Source organism: Eleginops maclovinus, chromosome 23, assembly GCF_036324505.1.
Source record: "Eleginops maclovinus isolate JMC-PN-2008 ecotype Puerto Natales chromosome 23, JC_Emac_rtc_rv5, whole genome shotgun sequence".
NCBI lineage: Eukaryota > Metazoa > Chordata > Actinopteri > Perciformes > Eleginopidae > Eleginops > Eleginops maclovinus.
The window spans coordinates 15,972,901-15,997,368 of NC_086371.1; the positions used below are offsets into that span (position 1 = coordinate 15,972,901).

The 24,468-nt window shown below is 41.9% G+C and overlaps 1 protein-coding gene across 2 annotated transcripts in view; it reads left to right on the plus strand.

Annotated features, from left to right (window-relative positions):
* nexmifb (neurite extension and migration factor b) overlaps positions 1–21,531 on the plus strand; it is a 47,977-nt gene extending 26,446 nt beyond the window's left edge. Inside the window, exons 2-4 of one of the 2 annotated variants that reach the window (XM_063877175.1) lie at positions 9,232–9,362; positions 14,073–18,288; positions 18,809–21,531. In XM_063877175.1, coding sequence (XP_063733245.1) covers positions 9,281–9,362; positions 14,073–18,288; positions 18,809–18,914 — 4,404 coding nt within the window. In that variant the 5' untranslated portion in view covers positions 9,232–9,280 and the 3' untranslated portion in view covers positions 18,915–21,531. Of the gene's footprint in view, positions 1–9,231; positions 9,363–14,072 lie in introns of both variants that reach the window. The other variant, XM_063877176.1, reaches the window with a different exon arrangement.
* The last annotated feature ends 2,937 nt before the right edge of the window (positions 21,532–24,468 follow it).

Genomic DNA, 24,468 nt, shown 5'->3' on the forward strand with positions numbered 1-24,468 from the left:
CATCAGGGAAAATAAACCAGTGCTATCTGCTGGCAAACACATTGACCCGCAGACTTAATGGAACACGTCTCCCATAGGTGCACTGCTCTATTGATTAGCCATTGATGGCAGTTGTAGCCAACACTGTTATTGCGTTTGGTTTTGCTTTCGCCCAACGTCTCTGCTGTAGGCAGATCTGCAGTAGTTGAATTAAAATAGGCACAGTATAGCTCTGTGTTCCTACCTGTGCTGTCCTTTTTTTCCCCCTCTCTCTTAGCTGTGATTGGCTATCATGGAGGCAAGCACCATAGCGACCATCATCACTTCTTGTTCTGATGCCCTTTCCCTGTGATTCAGCCTCACCTTTATGGGCTTTTCATTATGAGGGATTCTAACTTTAAGTTTTTCAAGAACAGATGCGCACGCCGCGCACAAAATATAACTCAAGCACACAGAGACTCAACAAAAACGCACACCCGCACATCCGAATGCTTTTCTCACTAATACACAGCCATGGCCTCATGCTGCCACATGTTTATTATGGTGAGGGAGACACACACACAGACACACACAGACACAAACACGCTCAATTGTGAAGAACAGAAATGCAGTGGCCCCGAAAATTGCATAAATGTCAATTATTCTGGAGCTTATGTGCAAGAGGTATAACAAAGTGGTGTAATAAAAAATATTGATCACTTCAACCCATAATGCGTCTGACAGGCATTGTTGTGGCAGGATCAGGCATTGACAGAGTGCCTCTGCATGCATGTAAACCTGCAGCACATTATGTCACTGTATTAGCACTGATCACTGCAGCGTAATGGCCCCCAACCCCTTAGCCTGATTTAGATTCAGCAAAGCAAACGAAGCGTAACTTTAATAAATTCACCTGTTGGAAATATGATAATTGCATCTCTGATGGCTGACCTTTTTTCATTGTTGCAGTAAAGATGAGTTGATGCATGCAATGCAAGTGTGTGTGTGTGTGTGTGTGTGTATCTGTGAGGAGTTCGAAGGGTTTGGTCATGATTGGTAGTTTTGACTCTGGGGTTCTGCGTGGTGGATGCATCTTCTGTATTTATCAGCAGTTACTCATACATCAGCATGTTTTTAACTGTACTGAGTGGGAGCTCTCTGCACGAAATGAGTGTGTACGGGATTGCTTGCGTGAACGTGCATGAGAGAACGTGTGTGAGAGCCTGTATGCAAAGCCTCATTAAATACGTAAATGGTTTTATAAGAATGACCCTTCAAGAGCAGTGGGTGGACCAAACAAATGAGCAAATGACTCTGTAATGAGAAAGTTTATGGTGTGAAAACCAATGTCTCCGTGCTGGGAAGTACGTACGCATGTTGAAACCTATATGGTACTACCAGTTTCTGTGATCAGATACTGTGGCTTTACACGCCTCACTTAGTTCTGTGTTTTCTTGTGCGAGGCTTGTTACAGTAACTTCAGGCTAGTCAAGATGTTTTTTTTTCTGTCAGCGTCATCACTTTAACTTGGTTCTGGCATGGGCATGCTCATGTACCATTAAAAGATTGCTGTACATGGGAGGAGGATATATCCATATGTTAGTGAGGGTGCCACTGCTTCTGTCTCATTAGCAACAGTGCGAAGGCCCTGAGCTGCTTCTTGTGCTCCATTGGGACAGCTGATGAGGCCTGACTATGTGACCTTTAACAACCTAATCAACTTTTAACACCTTGCCTACTGCATCCCTTCCTCCTGTTCTTCTCTCCACCGTTCACTGGCAGGACCCCACCCCCATTTACACTCTGTTACTTTTGTTTTTGGTTTTAGCAGGAGCCTTGTTTTGACTGATAATCCGTACTGTATGAATGAAGCAGCTTTGTAAACACATGCAGCAGCAGCAGTCTCTGGTGGCATGCAGGGATGTATTGTAATTGGTTGTTTCTGCTCACTCTTCACCTCTCCCTGGCCTATTTCTCTCTCTCTGCTATTCTCTCTTCGCTGTTTAAAAGCTCAGGTTGCACAATATATAACAGAGAAAGTTATCTGCTATATTAAAAGTTAAACGTTATATATTGTGTAAATATATATTTTCTTCTGCATTGTACACAGAACATTTATTAGATATATTTATTAAATGTTCTGTCTACATGAATGTAAAGGAACACACTGAGAATAATCTATTTAGCTATACGTGTATCTGCCTTCTCCTTCTATCATATATATTTGTAAAGATAATAAACTTACTTAATGTCAGTGCATAGCCCTCATTTTCTTCATCAGGAGCAGCATTTACATGTATTTTCTTAAAAGGACTCCAATCATTTTTAATGAATGTTCTCATGTGTAAAGCACACAGTTTTTCTATTTAAGAAGACAAGGTAAAGGAAATACATACAAACATTTGTTAAATATTTAATATCCTACATACACCTGACTTCATCAGAGGATGAACCTGTAATGGCTTTCCTACATTAAATTACAATTCCATGAACATTCCTGCAATACACAATGAAAACATAATAAGATCTAATGCAACAGATGTGAAGGCAAAGTAATAAACAGCTTGCTACGTAAAAGAATACAATATGGTTCATCAATAAGGCGTTAATGATACTTTAGTTTGTCCCCTCGATGACTAGATTTGTCCTTCTTCCCAATGTTATTAAGAATATATTATAATAATATATTACCAATGAAAATAATAGAAGATCATTGGTTATTTAACATTATGTTGTGACAAAGCACAATGCTGTTGGAAAAGTTTAAAAAGCTATTTGCTAAAGAAGATGGAAGTGTAGCTTCACAGGAATTTGATAGACCATAGTGAGTGGACCTTAAACCCTTAAGTGGGTTATGGGGAATGGACGAATACTTTATACATTTTTAAGTTGAAGAAACAGAGTTACATTGAGAGGTTGGATCAGCGAAAATAAACTTTGTGCTCAAAACAGTTTATTGTACATTTTGACTGTGTAAGCAATTCAATGGTAAACAATTATCTGTCTAGAAACAATGTTACACAGATCTCTGTATCGCTCTTCATATTGTACATGTGGGGGCTGTAATCTGAGGGCCGGAGCACCAACAACTAAAACCCTGGGCCTTCCCCTTTTTGTCATTTACTATTTTATTACCTGTCCAATATATGAAGTGTTGTATTGGTGCCTTGTGCTGTAGTTCTAACCTAATGGGACCCAGGAATGAATACCCCAATTTATTTGTAAAATATTACCTTAAAATCTTCACAAATTGTTTAAATGTACATTATCAATCATAGCCAATCCAGTTTTGTCTGGATTTCAATTTGCTCGTTTAAAATAGCCTCATGCACAATGAATGCTGGTACTTGAAGCTCTCAGTCCCACATGAACCAGAGACTCATTCAGGCTGAAGGTTCCTTGTTGACCTTGTTAACAATAAAAAAAAAATCGCACAGGTCCAACTTTTTTGTTTCCACATATCTGTGAATGGATTTGCTTGGTTGTCATGGAAATGGTTTGGTTGTTATGATGTAAATAGACAAAACACCTTTTCACGTAATTGACTTGAGAATTATGGGAAACTGACATTTTTGCTGTAATCACATGACCATGAAATTACACCCTTTTAATGAATAGTAAATATTCACTCTGCAAATATTCTTCAGTCAGTAAATAAAGCTCGACTCCCTTAAAACGGTGGTCAAAACTTTCCATTTAATTGAGAAAATGTCAGCAAATGTAAGCCTGAAGTTCAATTAATGCTGATGAAAAAGCTAAAATCCACCCATCTCTGAAATCACAAACTGAGCCAGGAATTAATTCTGCAACAAGTTTCAGTCATGTGCTGTATCTGAGCAGAAACGTGATCATAAAGACATAAATTGTACAGTCCACTAAGAAAAAGGCATGACCCTTTAATCTGAAGCAGACAGAGACTTTAGAAGTAACAGTGGATACAATTGTCCATATGTGGCTCTGCAGGTTGTGCTGTGCTGATAAAGATCGAGCTCTATAATCCTGATACACAGAAAATCTCTACCTATCAGATGCTTCCTTATTGACGATCATTATCACAAGCAGATACCGTATGTCTGCCATCACCGTGGCCATGTCAGCGATTTTAGGTGAGGATGTTAGATCAAATACATGTACAGCACCAAACAGCTGACGGAGAGGACACACAGCGGCAGTAGCACATGTAGAAGACACCATTACATTAAGATATACAGATACAGATTTTTCCCTTCTCTTCATGTGCCAGAGAATTACATATTGAGTTATGTCTTTAGCTGGAGCACAGATATTACCTGACAAGCAATCTTCATAAAAGAGTCATCTTGACAGAGCTTTGTGCGGAGATAAAAACATAAACACTATTAGGAAAACCAACTGAAAACCTTTGTGTTATGGCCCTGACACACAACATCTTTTAGTTCAGGTGTAACTGCGTTGTTAAGCATGTGTGGCCATTTAAAACAAAGTGAATCTTTCTAGAATGTCTTTGCTTTTATTCTTATAACAAAAAGCAACACAACAATTGTAGTTCTTTTGTCTTTAATAATTCACTATAATGGATCATTGACTTGGAATCATTTCATTTTATAAAATCAGTTGTAAATATTCTGATATTCTAATTATTGAATAATGTGGAATAAGCAAATTGGAATTTTAAAATATAAACAGTTTCTAATGTTAAATTAGCTTTCATCAGTATTTTTATATTAATATTTAATGACTGCATGTATTCACAAGTTACTTGCAGGGATGAACCAACAGAGAATAATTACCCGACTAAAGCTTAGTGCCTTTAAGTCATTGTTTTGGTTTCATGGCCCAGAAACTGTACTGTTTTGGTTCACAGCAGAAAAGCTCTGATAAGTGTTCTTTATGACTTGCTCAGCACCAAACAGCATACTAAACAAAACAGTGGAGCATTCAGCAACTAAAGGAGTTGGTGGGGACCAAAATAGAGATAAAGCGTGAATATTGAACAACAATATAATGCCAAATTAAAGGCTGTTCGTCCATGTCTGCTGGATGTGTAAATGATCACGTTCACCACATCCATTTTATGAGCTGATAATATGTCTGTTTTTTGCATACAGCTTGTTGCTCTTAGGTGCAAAGAAAACAGTTCTTGCTCAATGTGTGTCAGATTATTTCTTGTAATTCCAATGTGTGCTTTACTGCGATACAGTATATCAATACTGAAAGAAACCTGTTATTAATATTGCGCTATTGATTTGAGCCGTGTCGACCAGCTCTCATTACAAACACTCACTTGTTATTGCAGGCCCCTGATAGATCAGTGTGTTGGCAGTCGGTCATCTGTAGCCCCCCCTGCGACATGTTCAAGTGAAACATTCAACAGACCTGATTCAAAGTGTTTGATCTGTCGGCCATTGACAGGGCTGCTTCTTTGAAGGTGGCTTGCTGTGTCAGGGCCTTCAGGAGAGGAGCACTCCGACATATTGGTGGTGCGGAGGCCTGTTGACCCTCGACAGAACAATGCTCATGTTTGGGAGGTAGAAGCATAAAGAGACTGCTTCTCCTGCAAAATAAAAGAAACATACTGGGAAATATACTGTACGCAGCACAGGCAATACTGTAGCATGAACATGAGGAAAGGTAGCGCACCAACTGGATTGGAATAACAAAACAAGACATTTACTTACCTTTGACTTTGAGAAACAACATTTTTTTAACATTTTATAGACCAAACCATTAATTAATTAATTGTGAAAGCTACGGCAGATCAATGGATAATGAAATGAATAATATTAGTGGCTGATTCAAGGTTTTTCCTCGACCACAACACTGTCCTTAAATCTCAGATGTGCAGCTTGGCCTTTTGCCTTGTCCCAACATAAGAGAGAGGTAGAATTCAGATGTCAAATGCAGTCAGGTGAAACGTACTGGACATGAAAGAGTGTCTGCTAAGATTTGAACTACTGTTCATAATGTTTAGAAAATGGTAGAAACTCTGGCTTTCAATTTGGAAGAAAAGTGTATACCTCATAACCCTGTGATTTATTTTGTGTTTATTTCTGTGTACCTGTCTCTGTTGGATTTGTTTTTCTCTGCACTATACCACGTATTGCTGCAAGCTCAACAGTATTACCTTGAGTTGCGTGTGAGGCAGGTTACTCAACCTGTCCGCAGCCAGCCGGTGATCTGAAATTGTATACCTGTGCTGAAAAGAGGAGTCGCCATTTCAGCGCTGTCTGTTTGGATCAGTGTTCCCTGTGGCGCTATGCCCTCTTAGAGAGCTCCTCTGTCGCGGATCTATTCCTTGGCCCTTGACTCTTTCCCTCTGTTGACACAATGGGCCCTTTGTACCTATGTACGACTGCTGTGGGACCTTGCTTCGTATTTTCGGCAATTATACACGATCCCACTCCAGCCATGCCTCTTGTTGGCGCTTCGCTGGAGAGAAATGCAATCGAATCGAGGAGAAATGCAGCGAAACGGTGATCCGAGCAGAGGCTTGCAGGAATTAGATTGTGTTGCTGATAAGTTCCATATAGAGCGAGTAAACATGTTCTTATCTTGTTATCCAGCTTGCACATTAACACATGGTGTGTGGAGGAGGTGGAGGATGGCTTAAAAGGATGAATCAAATCCTAATCATCCTGTTTGGCTTTTCCCTCTCTCTGCTCTTTGTCTCTATTTCTGTTTCTCGTCGTGAACAGAACCCCGGCGCACACGCCAGAACAATGGCGGGGTCAGAAGTGCTAGCCATTCTCCTACACCTGCTGAATGCTCCAGAAATGAGTGCACAGTGATTACCTGCCCTAATGTGTGGTGTTTAAAGAGCGGTTTCCCACTGCCGAGTTAAATGATGTTGCCCTCTGTGAAGTATTAATGATGTGGATGGATGAATCAGGTCGGCTCAAACCTGTTGACGGCTACCGCCGCCGCGCTCTCTTAAAGCTGCGCCAGACATCAGGCTTAACCGCTTGGCAAATTGGACATGCTTGTTGGCCGTAGCTCCAATTTATGTGCACTCTCTATTGCAGTTAGTCCATCTTCATTATTGAAATTGCCTCTCGTCAGGTCTTGATGGAGTGTTAGAAATGGTAAAGGGGAGGGGAGCATACAGGAGAATCATGAATAATGTGGGAAATAAACACATTTGAGCATTGGATGTGTCTGGCAGGAGGGTGTTGTTGTGAAATGCCCGGCTTTCGTTTTCTCTCTCACTCTTCATGGGATTGTATGCGCAGCCTCTGCCAGTGGATGCTGATGCCGTGGATCCTCAGCCTTGGGGCTTTGTCTCACACACATGCAATTGGGCACACACACACACACATATGCAGCTCTAGGCGCTGAGCTCGGCAGCCCGTCCGACATCCCGGCTGTGTGTTGTGGCACCGTCGCTCTGGAGACACACTGCTCGGTGTCCACAGCCTGTTTCTAATAGAGTGCTGCTGAGACTTCACTTTTTCTGACTCTCAGGATTTGTTGCATTGATAAGTCAAAGCTTAGCTCATCTGGGTCAGACAGTTCAGGAGGGGATATCCAATTCCAATTCTTGCTTTGTTTAAGGGGATGTATCTGTTGTTAGATGTAGCATTTCAATTTCTCAGTGTGTTGTTACAGAATGACCACTTAAGCCTGTGCTTTATGGGTTATAGGCAGTGCTGGGATGGTTGCTTTTGAAATGTAATAAGTGACAGATTACTATTTACACTGTTAAATATGTAATGAGTAAAATACTTATTTTACTAAATTCATCAACGTAAAATAAGTTATTAGATTTGATTTCCATTTGATTTTTTATCCAACAAATGTATTAAACTGCAATAAAACTGCTAAAACATTAACTAGTTATACCAAATGTCAGATTTCTATTAAAAGTCTTTCAAAACCACAAAAAACGAGTATGAATATTACTTTCTACAAACAAGCTTGTTACTGAAATTAATATAACTGGATATAATCCAAGTGTAATTTAGTTTTGCAATTTTCTCCCAGTTCCTTTCAAGTGATAATAATTCCATGTATTCTGTTAAATAACCTCAGGCCGTTACATGTATAGCTTCTCCTGAACACGGGTAATGGCGCCCCTCTATGAAGAGGGGAACAGGTTCTGGCTGGGTCTGCAAACAGGGTCCTTGTACCTGCTGCACACATGAGCAGATGTGATGGCTCACAAGGTAATTACCCACTGAGCCGGTGTGTTTGCGACTGTCAGCTGAAGCAGGGGTTCCCTTCAGGTAGCTCTCCCTGCTTAGGTCAGTGAACAGCTAATGACATTTAGGATGAAAGAGATGGCAGTTGTTTGTAGTCAGCTGCACACTATACCTTTGTCTTATTGTCTGCCGTCTGTCTTAATCTCCCAGTCGCCGTTTTCACACCACAAGGAGATCGTGTTATTAGATCCCCTCCCCTGGCTCATTTGTCATCCTGCAGCAGCACTCCTCTAGAGTAGGACTGCAGGAGCTGAGAAAAGAAAACAATATAAACAGGCAGGAGGCCACAACATCAAATGTTCATCATTTACTGGCCCAGAGTCTCTTGTATCATCATTATTCTTTCAGGAATCACGCAAGGTTAATATGCCATTTCTTCTCTGTGGCACCCCACCCTATTTTAGGAGGCTGAAAAACGTCCACCTCTCTTCTCTTCTCAACCTTAACGTATTGTTTTGTATTACATTGCACTGCATCCTGCAACTACGCACATACTCAATCATCCCCGCCCCCACTATCACTGTCACTTGCTGGAGTAGAAAGTATTGTCAGTGTTCACAGTTTGCTGTCACCGCCCCAGTCACATCTCTTTAATCTGTCCTCTCTTGGTTTTCTTGATGCAGAGGCACACAGAAGGGAGGGATTCAGCTAATTACAATAAACAAATATGCTCAGAGCCGCCTATGTAAGGTTCGCATAGGTTAACGACTCAGCTATAAATGTTAAATGAAGCCTAAAATAGGATAGCATGGCATACAGTTGCCATAGAGATCTGCGCTGTGACTCTTGGTGTACTTTCTTGGTTGGTAAAGTTTAGATTAATCTTAGACATGATTCTGTGACAAGAAGAGAAAATAAATTAGTGATTGTTTGGTGCCCCATGGGCCCCTTTGATGTCTCTGTCATGTTTGAAGCCACTTTTCAATAACTCTAACTTTTTGTTGGTCTGACTTTGTTGTTTATGAACATAGTGCTGTTGATGTTATTCTGCATTAGACACATGGCAGTTACCCTTTTAATGATTGCTTTCCTTTCTAACATCTCTTCTTTATTTCTCTCCGTCTTTTTGTTTCTCTCCGGCTCTCTCTTTCAACAGGTGGGACAGTCAAAATGATGCGTAGGAGGTGAAGCGTTGAGCCGTATTGATGGATGTGTTAACAGACAGCAGTCTCACATTGATCGTGAAGACTTCAGAACCAGAGAATGCAAATGTAGTGGAGAGCACAGGTGAAAACTATTCACTTTCTTCTTCGTTCTATAGCTTTTAACATAACTGATTTTGAAATGTGCATGAAAATATTCCTTTTTGCTTTTTGATTCTTTGAAGTGTTGCTTTGTTCTGATCAATTTTTTTCAAGAATTATCAAGCACTAATTTGGATGAAATGACAGCAAAACCTAAAACTTTCAAAAGACAATTGGTTTAACCGTTGAATTAGCTTTCTTGAATTAGCTTTTTTCGCCTCAGATTTAAGCTCTCTCGGATGGAGGGCAGGTAAAACACTTCCCGTCCTTTTTCAAATGAAAAGTGGAAAAGAAACATTGAATGGAGCTTTTTAAGCTATTGTTAATCCTTTCCCTCAATGCTCCAGCAGCCCAGAAATATGACATCTACCTTCTCTCATAACAAGCTGCAAATGTGAAAAAGGGTGCAACCATAATTCTTCACACTCATTCACATCCATTAGCAGGGACAAGTAAGGTGTGTGTGTGTGTGTGTGCACGTGCCTGTTTAATACACAAATTATTTTTTATTCTTTTCGGTTTTCTTGTAGGTGATACATGCTGGTGTCTTTTAGTGAATTCTTAATAACATAAACAATGCATCATAATATGATTTCCATGATGCTAACTTTTGAGCCCCACTGATGAATTGAGCATTTTCTGTTTCAGCCACTACCTACTGCCCCCTAAAGTTTACCTCTACCAAGCACTACTGATCCTAAGATGAGGTTTATCTTAGTGTCTCAGCCCTGGTAATGCTCAGTGGGGACTGACCGGTCCCCACTGAGCATGACTATGTGAGAATCACATAGATTATCCCCAGCAGTAGCCTGTTCCTCCAGCGGCACTGAGAGGAAAAGAGGAGAGGGAGAGAGTGTATGGAAGGAGCGGCAGAAGAAAGAGTGAAAGCAGCTCCATTGAGCAGGAATAGGGCAACTCTCTGAGGAGAATGGCCATGAATCATACGGCAGTTACTCACCACTTATTATGAACATCCTGTGCTGGCTGGATTGATTTTCCCCAACCATTCACAAAATGTCATATAGTGAAGATGGAGCAATAGGTAGAAAGCGGCTTCTGTGGCTGGCTTACCAGCTGGATAACGCCCAGGGTGGCTGAGCTGCAGAACGGCTAGCTCGGCAATTTACAAATGTAACAGCCTTCATATAGCTGGGATAAGGAGCGGAGAAGTGGGAAGGGAAGGAGATAGCGGGAAAAAAGGAGAAAGAATAAGGGGACAGAAAAGGGGGGATGGGAGGGAGGAGTGATTTTAAAAAGCCATTAAAGGAAGAAAAGGCCATGTCAGCTGTTTTCATTTGCATTCTACTTCAATTTCTGATATCTGGGCTTTTTTATTCTTTCTGCAACTTAGGACGGAGGTTTAAGTTTGATTCATGCTTAACGACTGAATTATGGGTCAAATGTGTGTACAAGCTTTTATGTTTAAAAAACAGCTCAAACAAACCCAATTTTTCATACTGTCTTTCTGAAGAAGCTCCTTTTTTATAAGATGGTTTTCATACAGTCTTGTATCTTCAGTTTTTTGTCCTGTTTATATACGGACTGACGGTGGATTGTAAGCAAAAACTGAAAAAACACGTGTTTGTGTGCATGTGTAGCATCTGACACACTAATAGACGAGGCCACAGGCGCCAACTTTTCCCTCTCCTCATGTCCATGACCGTGTCCATCGGCATGGGCCCGTCCCCCTGCAGAGCCTCCTGGCACAGAGCGGCCGGGGCTTACCTCAGGTGGATGAAGCCCTGAATATGATGGCTAGAGAGATAGGCGGGCTTCAGAGAGCCCAGAGTGCTAACTGGTCCGGTCTGGTCTAGTCTAGTTTGGCGGTGGTCGGGCCGTCTAGCATGGCTGGGCTTGGCAGGGCCTGGGATCAGAAGATCAGCACCTCCTGCCAGCAGCCGGGCTCCTTCCATATGCTCAGTGGTGAATGTGCATGCCAGGCTGCGTGAGCTGAGCCACATCCAGCCTCAGTTTCTATTCAAGGAGCACTTTCGCTAATAACGCAATTACAAAACTACGTGTTAGGATGATCTCAGAGGGTATAGAGCTTGTTTTTTATTAGCATTAGATCTGCTCTCTTTGTAAGATAGATAATTTATTCTAGCAGTTGTGAGTATTTTGGATGTTTATCTTGTTTACATTTGCCAGCTCAGCTGCAGCAGCAACATTATGCTGTGCTGTATCATTGAACATGAGGCTGCCAAATTCCCCTTTGACCTCTAATGTCGAAATTGATTTGTCATCTATAGTCTATATATAAGTGTGTGTGTGTGTGTGTGTGTGTGTGTGTGTGTGTGTGTGTGTGTGTGTGTGTGTGTGTGTGTGTGTGTGTGTGTGTGTGTGTGTGTGTGTGTGTGTGTGTGTGTGTGTGTACCTGTCTGACTGACTGATCTGTGGCACATTCTGAACAGCTGAAGAGCTAATGGTCCAGCTGGAGACAGATGGCCTCTCGATAACACTATACCCCCAAGCCAATACTCACACTCTATCACTCTTCCTCTAATACACACACACACACACACACACACACACACACACACACACACACACACACACACACACACACACACACACTCTTCCCCTCCCTCTCTTTCTCTCTTGTACACACCAGAAGATCACATGCACGCACACATTGGATAGGATAGATTGTTAATCCAGTATAAACCCCGAGGAAACACATTTTTCAATATGAGTTTAATGTTTCACAGCAATTTTGAACAATCTTTTGGCAATATTAGGTGGCAGCTTAGCTTTCATGTGAGCACGGGGGGAAGGGGGTGTAAAGGAAGTTACATACCCCCTCCCCTTTTTGTAATTTCCCTATTTTTATGGCTTTGCTGCTTTGTAAGGCTAATGAAAGAGATAAGACAAATATAGAGAAATAATTACTTATCCATGTGTGTTTGGAAATGACTTGGTAGATTTCAAAGACGTTTGCTGTTGACTTATAATTCCCAAAAATTACAAATGAACTGTGTCTGGCTGAACATGCAACAGCAAAAAGAAAGGAATTTGGTCCATCACACAGAACATGTGTCGGTAACATGTTTTTGCTCTGAGGTCATTCCTGCTCACAGATTGAAGGGAACTGATGGCAAACGCCTCGCTGTGATGCTTCTGCAGCCTCTCACACGATGCTACTGTAACAGTTTTTTGACTCTGCGAGGAGGAGAGAAGATGCATATTTCTCCTGAGGTTTTCTTCATTAAGGACGACTGGAGCGCAGTTGTTTGCATTTAGTAGGCGTTGTGGTAGCTTCAATGTGCCTTGAGGCCACAGACCCAGGGAGACCTGCTCTCAGAAATTTCATTACCTTGTTAAATCAGTCTCAAATCATATCCATATTCAAAGTTTTACTCACCGCCAATACAGCCATGTTGAATACTGTTTGTTAAGCAGCCTTTCCCTCAAGCATTTATCACTAGCTCAATAATGATTAGGCGCATCCATTCTAAAATGGGGGATGTTGCCAGTTAACCTCAGTGCTCTCATGAATTGCTGTGGTATGTTTTACTATTTCACTTTTTCCTGGTGTGATTTTAAGGAAAATGTGTGAGGCAGCAGCCTGGGATTGTGGAGGGACGCAGGTGTAGATGATATTGGTTGTACAGTCTCCAACATATGGGCCTGTCGTGTCCCATGTGTACGTACCTGCCTCCGCTGCTGTCATCTAATTATGCAGAGCAAACAATGCTATCTGCCTGCTGCTACAAGCCCGCTTCTGTTGGTTTTGATTGTAACTCATCAGATGGATGTCTTCAGCTGATTAAGACATTGTCACAACGACCTGTATAAAATCACCAAAACCTACTTTCAATTAAGCCATTACTGCTATTGTGTCTGCCAATCTGTGTAATTTTGTGGTTTCGTGTTACCTTAGAGATAAGTGGGTCTGTGGAGATGAAATTCTAAAAGGAGGGGGAGGTAATTCAAGATGACTGCATTAATTTCATCTCATATATTGCTCTTGGGTTGGTATAGAAAGACAAATATTATTTCCATAAAGTAGGTTATTTCTGAGCTAACATTACTTTCAGTAACACAATTGTAGAGTGACTTTTCTTACCCTCTGGCTATGAATCAAAGTTAATTTAACTAATGCTTAACTATTTAGTCACTTTAATCTCATGAAATAGATGTTGCTTAATTGTGGAAGTCATTCCATTGATCACCAACACTTTCAGGACACTCAGAGGCAGCTTTCGCTTCCGAGTACTTTACACTGTTTCTTGTTAGTGTATGATAAAACTGCAGCCTTTGTTCTTTTATTACAACCACATTTCTAGTAGCTCTTTAAAGCTTTCACTTGCGCCACCATGGTAACATGAGAAGGTAACTCCTTTTCCAAATCACCTTCCTTTTGTTTTAGGTGTGCAGAGAATTTGGTAGGATTTTACCAGCTATGTTTCTTCTCTCCTTACATGACTTACATTTAAAAATCAATCAAAAAGAAACTGTCTCACCTTAAAATTAGTATTTCGTCTTATTAAACCAGAACTGAAATAATATAGTTTATGGCTATTATCACAAAATGACATGTTGAGCTCTAGGGGGTTAATTGACACTAATTGCATTTCAGCAGCCCAGAAAAAGATGTCAATGTAACTACAGAGTAAAATTAATAACATTTAACTTAAGACTTAGAGTTGAAAGAGTTGAAAGACCTGACTTTTTTCTATTTTTTCCCCTGCAGGAGTATGTGAGCAGAGTGGCGATCTGAGTCTGAGCGGCATCGTTGATGCTGCCCTCACTCCATCCTCACCTCCTCCTGCCGCAGAGACGTCACAGCAGGGCGGCCCCACGCACCAAAGGACCACGCCTGCATCACCAACCCTCTCCCTGCCCCTCAGCTCTGAGCCCTCTTTGGGCCTAACAGTGGCCCCCTGCCCTCCCTCGGATGATGCTCCAACTGTAGTCCCCCACCTTCAGCACACTCCCGCTCCCACACCACTTCCCGCCCCAGCTGTAAGCTCCTGGGGCCCAACAGGAGACGGCCAGAAGGCTTCCCTTCTGCTGCCTGTCGCCCTCCCTCTGTCAGCTACAATGATGGAGCCTGGCACCGTGTCTGCACTGACAGAGGAGTGTCTTCTTCAGCCCACCCGCACCTGCCTCGGCTGCTTCATCGAGACTCGTGATGCTACTGACCCTAATTCCATACAAAACCCGCCCCACGACCCTAGCACCAACCCTGACACAGAGACTGGGCTCAGTGTGAGGATAGGCGATGTGAGCCGAGAGGACTTCTCTGACATCAACAACATCAGCATCCAGTGCCTGAGCCATGCGGGGGAGGCAGTGAGTCACTATGGAGAACAGCTCCTCTCTGACCAGCTACTTAGCTTTCCTCTGCCGAAAGCCCCAGGTGAGGGCAAGAGAGCTGACGGAAACAAAACAACGGAAGATTGTGAAGACCCGGAGGATGACGCCACAGCTAAGAACTTGTATGAGGGACTGTTACTGGACAAAGTGAGTGGAGAGGAGGTTCTGCTGGCTAACGCCGGCCAGGACTGGGGCTACTTTGAATCCTTTATCAGTGAGAGTAAGATGGAACTGCTGGACCTTTGTTCAAAGAATGAACTGTCAGTCAACCTCTTCTCCGAGGAAGACGTAGACAATCTATTTGACGATGAAGACGATGATTCAACTCTAAGCAGTGATGTCTGTTCGCTGAAGATTCGCTACGAGTCTTTCCAGGACAACATGAGGGAGAAAACAAATGTGCTCCAGGAGGAGACACAGTTCAACTTCTTCCCCAGTGTCCTGGCCAACTGTGCCAAGAAAGAGGAAGGAGCGGGGGGATTGAGGAGGAGCACTGAGGAGCTTCAGCCCAAATCTGATGAGCTCATACTGGATACAGGGCCGGAGGGAAAAGCTGCAGACTGCAGTGGCAGGAGCCCCCTTGATGGTTCCCAAGGCTCACCCATGTCCACTCCCAAAGTGAACTACCTAATGGACTTTAATTCCACGGAGGAGTCAGGCGAGTTCAGTGATGACAGCTCCTGCACCGGCTCCTCCTCAGACACCCTGCAGGAGGGCAGGTTTAAGAAGGGACACTCAAAGAGATTGCTAAGCCCCTCAAACCCTCTCAACTACGGTTTGCGCTCCAAGAGAAAGGTTCGATACAGTGACGATTACTTATATGACGTAGACTCGCTTGAGAGTGAAAAGAATGCAGAGAAAAAAGAGAAAGCTCCAGTTGGTCAAAAAGAGGAGGAGGATGTGGACTGGTGCCCCAAAAAACGTCGGAAATCCTGTCGTAAAGAGCCGCCAGTGGTCATCAAGTACATCATCATCAACAGGTTTAAAGGAGAGAGACTCATGTCGGTGAAACTGGGCAAGTTGGACCCTGTGGATACTGTGAGCTTAAACACAGACACAGTGAGCAAATATGAGACACTGGCTCCTCTGAAGGATTTCTGGCAGGAGAGGCAAAGAGAGAGACAGGAACAGCTTAAGCTGGCTGCCAGAGATAAACAACAACGCGGTTTTCATCTAAACGGACGCCGTCATCGCCCTTTTAATTCTAGTCATCCCAAAAGGAAATACAAGATTGCAAACAGGCTTAAGGTTCAGAGGATTCACGCTGTGGAGCAATCAGCAACAGTACAGTGCTTTCCTCTCTCTGATCGGGGCCAGGGAGGTGTCACTAAAGAAGAGGCCACCCCCACTGTGGGGGGAATAATAGCAGCCCCAGGCCTCCCAGTCACATTAGACACAAACTCCATCACACACACAGTCACAGCCAAGAGCCGCTCCCAGGAGAGAGAGGAGAGGGAGGGGAGGAGATTGGGAGGAAATAAAACAGTGAGGATAAGGAAATTCAAAAGCGAAGCCAGGCTGAGGAGCAAGAAAATGAAAGAGGCAGAAGGAGAGGAAGGGAGGAGCGTGACAAATGAATCGGATGTCTGTGTCGCTGCAGCACAGACTGAGAACCCCGCTGCTGGGTTAGAGGAGGCAGGCATCAGTTCAACTACAGTCAAACCCCATTTCGCTGACAACACCACCACCGCTCACACATCTGAGGATAAATTCTCCTTTGTTTCATCCACTTGCTCTCCTGACAAAGCTCCCCCCTCAGAGGCAGTGGAAGAGGGGGTCCCTGTTATCCCTGGGGGCTACCTGCAGACCCTGTTAGATGCCACAGACTCCTCCAATGGGGCAGCTATCTCCTTTTTCCCCCAGCAGCCCTCTAGGCAGCAGTATCCTCTGGGGCTATCCCTTGAGGAGAAACAGTTTTCTTCTCTGCAGCTGGCTCAGAGCTGCGTCCTCTCCCCCCCCTCGGAGTCAGAGCTCCAGCAGTCTCCCCAGAACTGCCCCAGCTTCCCACAGATGTGGCACTCGCAGCTCTGCGCAAGTCACAACCAGAGCTTTGGGCCAGAGACCCCTGAGACTCCCATCTTACCCAACACCTTCCCAGCTGCTGTGCCCCTGAACGACAGCCTGCCAGTGTCTAACTACAGCCAGCTGAGCCCCGAGGCTGACAGGCTACTTTATGAGAAGAACTACCTGACGGAGGCCGGGCTGCAGCCTGGGGCAGATCTGCAAGTGTGTCAGACTGCCTGTGTGGAGGGCCAGGTGCAATACCAGAGAGGGTCCTTGTGCACAGACAACGGCAGGCTCATCAGTTATGACTCAGTGGGCTCTCTGTCAGCTTCCTCCAGCAATTACAGCTCCCTCAGCCTCAAGTCCTGCGAGCGAGAGGGTGAGGAGGAGGGCCGCGACAGTTTCTTAGCTCATTGCAGCCCTAAAGTGGTGATTCAGCAGAGTGTGGACGCCCTCACCCCTCTCAGGGAGTCCTCAGACCTGCTGGACATCTCCAACTTCACCCCAGACAAGTTTAGACACTCATCACTGTCAGAGCTCTCCCCTCCCGAGACCCCCAACCTGTCCCCCCAGGTGGTGGGGCGTGAGATGAAGATGGCAGGGAATGTTGGAGATTACCAGGATGTTAATGATATGACCATGGACTGCAACAGAGAGGTAAAGTGGAACTGTGATGTCATGCAGCAACAAGAGCACACAGCGAATGCATACACAGTGGAAGACAGACAGTTTCCGCTGCACAACTTCAACAGTCAGGATGTGCTGCACTTAGAGAAAAAGGAGCTGGGAGTTTCTGAATTTGATGAAAAGACTGGTGAAATTTTGGCTGGTGCAAAAAGCATTAAGTCAAAGAGGAAAGGCAATTGCAAACAGACAGCTGCTGGACAGAGCCCAAAGAAAGTCCGGGCTCCCAGAGCTCCTAAGTCAGAAAAGGTTAAAACCCCCAAACAGAACTCACGTTCTACCAAAAAGATAAAGGCCATGTTGGAGGGCAAGGCAGCAAAGAACCAGGCGGGTAGTTGTGGCCCGGGCCTGACTGATAGTAGCAGCACTGGAGACTGGTCTGGCCCCGGCTGGTCAGAGAGCAACAGCCTGGTTGGGGACGACCAGAGAGAATTCGAGGAGCCCTCAAACATTCTGTCCAACATTGTCTCTGGCATGGCTGAGGTCCAAAGGTTCATGATGGCCTCCATTGAGCCACTGTGGAATCCCATGTCGGAGGCCTGCATGCCCTCTGAGGCCAATAGCCTCAACCTAAAGACCTTAAAAATCTTGGCAGGCACAGAGGCCGACCTGAAGAAAAAAGGAGCTGCGCTAACGGGGGCCGGGAGAGGCAGGAAGGCAGGGGGAAAGGGAGGGAAAAACCAGGCCAAATTCAACCCCTCTCATCCCTTATTCCCTCAACTAGCGCTGGGCTGTAACATGTTTGATAAACCCAACTTTATTAACCCTGGGCCCGCACACAAAAAGCTGTACCGCCACAAGACCAGTGCAAAGTTCCCGCGGATTGAGACACTGAAGGGGAAGCGAGCTGAGAGAGACCCAAATAAGGACATAGCACTGATGACCTCTTTTGAGAAACTGAGGTAATATTTTGTTATCAGCTGCTGTTGCACCCCCTTCTCTCTGTCCCCCCACTACCTGCTCAGCCCTCCCTCCCAAGCATACCTACACTGACGCTATGCCAGAGCTGCATGAGTACTACGTTCCCCCTGACTACTCCCACTTCCTTTTAACCCCCACCCGAAGAGGATATTAATATCTGCATGAAAAACTTCTTGTACTTTGCAAACTACCTATTGAGTGATTGTGTCAAGCTTGATTGAGATTTGAAACGACCATGGCTGCATTTTTCTTGCTTTTGTTGTTTCTGCTTTGTTTGTTCTTCTTATAGTCGTTTTTGTTTTACTTTTGTCTGAAAAAAGAATAAGCCTTGAAAAAAGTTCTGTCGCCTTTTTTGAGGAACTTTGTTTTTGTACTATCACAGCAGAACTTGCTCCCCTGAATTATGTATTTATCCCCCTTTTCCCTAAAGATGTAGCTATATACACAAATGCATTGAGTGACATCTACGCACCCCTCCTCCTCATCTGTTTTTGTATGCAGAATATGGATGTCCTGTTGTTGCTGTCCTTCATACACTGCCTGGCTCATTTCAAGAAGGAAACCTACGATTAATGAGCCCATTTTAAGCCCGAGACATCTTGAATAAACAAGATGGGACAATTTTGTATTGATGACATATCAGACGTGTTTTTTTCCCTCCCAAAGTTGGAACGACTCCCCATTTCCTTTTATCAAGCGTTTATTTTTCCTCTGGAGTTAAGAGGAACTGGTTATCTAAATTTACATTTTTACGCCTTGCAAATTCATAAAAGCTCCACCCTCAGAGTATTTTTGTCAATGTTGTTGTACAGAGACATGCAATATTTGCAAAAAAAGATGATTATAATCTTAAAATCAATGTGCCAAAAGTAACAATGCTGTGTAAATGACCTCTTATATATGTGTGAATATTGGCTGTTCCTCTTTTCTATCCATTGGAGTATTGGCTGCTCGGGCTGGAGACTCCTTACAGAGACTTGCCACTACAGGAATTCTTTATTTGGGACTTTTCTCTCTTCTCTGATGAAAGGCACCAACAGCTGGCAGTGGTACGCCACCACTCACTAAACCAAATCAGAAAGACTCTGAATTCTCCTCGTTACCCCCACTTTGTTTGCCAAATTCAATTTACCTCAACATCGCCTGGCGCTGAGAAGCAACAAAAAAGAGGCAAAGGGGAAATCTGCTCTGAAGGCTACTGTAGAGGAAGACGATGAAAAGAAGAGATGCTCAAACGAGCTTTCTGTGGACCAAGGATAGTGTAGTGCAGATGTTTGAGGGTAAGCAGGGGAACTATTTGTCAGTCGGGGCTGTGCCTCGCTGAATAGCTGTTTTGTACTGAAAATTCAAGGCAGTTTATTACCCATAGAGATTCTGATTCGCGCATCAGTCATGAATGGACATGAAATTTTTGCAGTTAGATTAAATGTGAATGTGAAAGCAGTTTTCGGTAAAAATGGAATCAGTAATCTTGTAAATGAAGGAAAGCATGTCTTTGCATTAGCTCCACATGGGAATCTTACTTCTATCTTACCTGAGGAGGTAATTTAAACAGTAATTTTTCTTGACATTCTCATGTAATTCGTGTCTTAACACTGCCATACGTTATAAGTTGCACCACTGGTGTGTTCAGTCTATTTATTTATGTTCTGTGTCACATAATGTCTTAATTTGACTTCTTTTTCATGAAGATCCTTTTTTATATGGTGTCTTAACTGTCATTTCAGTTGTTGATGGGTCAATGTTTTGGCAGAAAATAATATCACTAGAAAATCAAAGCCAGATAAAGGCACAAGTTGAAAAACAAAATGTATTGATACTATCTGATCCAGTGTATTCCCGGGGCCATTTTTATTAAGTATTATGGGCTCACTCTGCCTCACTGCACTGAAATAAATCCACCTTAAAATGAACCATACAATCACGTTAAATCAGATGTATTATTTGATTTTATATACTAAATGTATTTCAGGAGAAATGCAGAGCCACTTCAACTTGCTACAAGAGTATCTTTTATAAACATATACTCAAACAATAGGCCTTTATTTCACTTTCTTTTGAATGTTGAACATCATTTTTTAAACATAGCAGTGATTACATGAGACTGCATGGAGATGTGCGGACAAATTGAAGCTTGATTCAAAAACAGGCCTTGTCACACTGGATTTGGTCATTCTGAGGTGATAGTAATTGATTGATTGCATATGGCAAGAATCTAAATCAATCTTCTCTGTTTCCTATTTTTTCTATCCTCTCTGCCATGATCCTTTGTTTATTTTCTCCAGTGTATCAGGGTTAGGACCAAGCTGCTGATGGGAAGCTCCTCATGGGCTGCAAGCCCATTTAGTCTGCCTTCTCTCATTTCTGCCTATTGTCAAATTGAATGTACTTCTCTGAGTTCATTGTTTCTTTGTTGGTTTCTCTTGTTTTTGTTTTTATAATGTGCCACTGTTGAGCTGCCTCATGTTAATGGTGCTAAGAAAGCTGACAATTATTTTTGTTTAATTCATTTTTGTTTTCATTTTTTTGTTTTCCCAGAGTTAACAAAAAAGAAATGCAAAATAGATTAGGTACCTAACCCTCTTATGAATGTAAATTAAAATGTTATGTTTGATGTATTCACTTCATGATTCTTTGACATTGATTGAAATTACTTTTGCTCTTTTCATTAAAAGATTACCGAGCTTTATATATACTGTCTAGAGTTGTTACCAGAAGGAATCTTAATGAACTCTTGACACTACAAAATCTTGTATATTTTTTGTGTGCCAATTTGTAACATATTTTGTAAGTGTATATTTTTCTTAGAAAGTGCTGTGAAGTATTTGTGTGTGTGAGTAACCTTTTATGCGCCTCTCTGGGCAGTGGAAAGGATATACAATGACAAGTTTCTGGTTTTAAAAACCAAAATATGAAAGTATCAACAGAAAAACTAGAAATATTTACATTTTGTTGGGAGTTTTGTAATAAGACCATGATCTTGTTGTGAGAGTGTTGTGTTACTGTGCAAAACACAAATAAGCAAAGAAAAAAAAATGAAAACCTGGAAAAAAATATATAATTTGTGAACAATTTGCTGTTTTATAGATTTTCATGTAAATTATTATTATTTTGTTTTTTGTTTTGTTGTAACTGTTGCAAAGGTTTTAAATATTTGTGATCAAGCCTGTATGGTGATAATGTAATATTGGTAACTTGCTGAGTTTTGTAATAATGTTTATGGAGTAAATATACAAATTAAAATAAGATTTTGAATGCTGCTTTCTGAAGAGCGTTAGGTTGTGTTTTTTACCACCCATCCTTTGATGTATACAGTATACAATGTACATAAAAATTTACATAAAAACTCCACACTTTTTACTTCTTTGCAAACAAAATATTACAATAAGTGCACAATAGGTCAGAAGGCATGCAGTGTTGTGAAGCCACTTAATACTATAGACAGCTTATTGATACTGTATGTTAGAAGTACAATAAGTAACACATCTAATAAGAAAATATCAGCCCCATCTATGGTGCTGCTACAATAATAGTAAGAGAAACAAATATAATCTGATATGTTCAATGTTTGCTATTTCTACAGCATGTATGAGTATAAATACATCCTCAATAACTCGAATAAGCTTGGCCCTATTTGGTATTGGGAGACTCTTAGTCGTAAGGCATTTTAATATCTGCACAAGCCTGGCTTTGGCTCATGTTATTTTAATGTCATATCTAATTAGTGCTCAGGGTCAGGCATTGCTAGAGTGACTGCTCATCCATAACTCTGAGCCGGGCTGCTGTGGTCCACACTGCAACTCATTCTGGCATGCTTAATTGGAGCTGGAGATACTGTCTCACACCATAAACAGATCCTGTGATGTATGCCTCCAAAATTGTCAGGTGGTATTAGCATTGTTTTTGTTCTTTAGTCACCCATATCCGCTAAGGGAGCAGACAAGTTATAAGATGGAATGTCTAATGCAATGGACCAGGTTCACCTGTGGTTATTAAATAAGACCCTAGTTGTTTTGTCAGTGCGTGCTCACAGTGCATGGACAGCTGTAGACTCTCATTAGGAACAGTGTTTCTCTTTGTTTTTTTTTATCATTAGCCACAAGACTGCAGAGTAACAAGTAAGATTCAGATGGCTACTTCTGATGCAGACATTTGCTTATTGAGTCAAATCACATACAAACAACACAATTACCCACACATTGTTTTTGTTGCTGGCTTTATTGTTAGTTGTTTATTTCATGGTTTTAAGGATAACTTAGGAAAAACAAACTTTTCCCAAACAGGGGTCCGTGATGGCTGCAATTGTTCTGTTTAGCTTGTTTTTTTACACATTGGTTTACTAATGGTCTGTAACTAGATGCCACCTACTGACAAAAGGTCATCCCAGGGTCTCCTCTGTCCTGCTGCTGAATATTAAAACAACCCCACCTCCACCCACACTAAAGTCTTGGCCCAGCTACAGTATATGCCTGAGTGGTTTCTTCCTTTAAAATATCTATTGTTCTTCTACTTTTAAATTGTAGTTTCAAAGATGAAGAGAAATGCATTCCTCTTGACTTTGCTTTTCCTATTGGACTTTATTTTTATGTTTACTTGGATGCATTAGAAAGTGAGTGCAGTGGCTTTAAGTCCTTAACAGAACTGGCATTGTATTTATAATAGTAAAGAAATTGAGAAATTCTGTTTGACTATAGAACATTTTTTGCAGACTGATATCCAAATAATGTTCAAATGTATTTAAATAGTTAAGAAATGCTATATGTCCTACAAGTCTATCAAGTCATTTCTGTAAACTGCCATCGACTTAGAGCACTATTGTCTGACGAATACAAACCAACAACATACAGAAGGTAGCATATAAAGTTAGTAACATACTTGGATTACTTTTAGTATTGAAATAAATAGGAAGATAGGATAACTCAAGCTGCCACACCGAATAGAGACATTTTAATTTTTTTGTGCTTGGACAAAATGCTTGTCCTCTGACCCATTGTAAGCACTGTACGCTGTAAACGTACAGTATGAGATGGACAGCATCTATTCATCAAAGGAAGTAGGTGCAGAACTCACTTGCTGGGAAACGTGGCATTGAGTTGCATATAAGTGAGTGGGTTCATTTGACACAACAATATGAGGGCTACATACAACATTTCCTAGGAGAACTTAGAATATAAACTGCATGCTATAGGTCACTGTGTGCTGTGCACCACTCCACTGCATTATAAAAATAAGGAATAAATGGTGCCAAACAGTCACACAGGATTTGAGTTATTGCATGTTTTGTTTATTGAAAATCACCATGATACACTTTTTTCTATAACTATGACTATTTATTTATATTATAGGTGATTTCCTTTGTCAACATGGGATTGTGATCTATTTTTAAACACATTGGACTACAAATGATTTAGTAACTATGAAATATGTTAGTTGCATTCATTTATGTTGTGACACAATCTCTGCGCTTGGGGTTAAATGTCATGCATGGTTATGGACAAAGACCATTTTTCTAAAGCCTTTATATGACGTTGATTTTTAGCCTTAATTCTGCTCAAAGTAAGACTTTTATGTATGTTATAATGTTAAAGCAAAGGTGAAAATGATCAGAGATACCATTTTGATTAATAAAGAAAGCAAACAAAACCCAAGATAGTAATAATAAAAGGGGGAAAGTGCATACACTAGTATCCTCGCTTTTGAACTAAGTAATCATAACTTTGACTTCAATATTTTGTACATAGGTTGTTTTGCTCAATATAGAATTTTCAAATGTTTATTCCAACATGTCATTCAATATTGGCAACCATAAAACAGATAAATTAAATATTTTTGGAAAAGGTTAAAATATGCATGTTTGTTTGATACATGTTGTGTAATGTTTTAAGATGTATTTTCTAATTGTGTTAGTGATGCACATTGAGGAGGTAAGAGTGTTTGCATGTTCAGCCGCATCGTGACGCTACAGCTGAACACTGCCACACTGTCCAACAAAAACATCCTTTTTGTAATGCTCTTCTAAGAACAGCAGACGTTTCGTTTGCCCTGAGGTTGGTCTTTCAGGCAGCCCCACGTTCAACTCTCCCCGCCTCCTGTGTGTCGATTGGCTCAAACCGCATTATTGGAGCGCCTGTTTCTTCCTCTGAAGCTGAACTCAGGGAAAA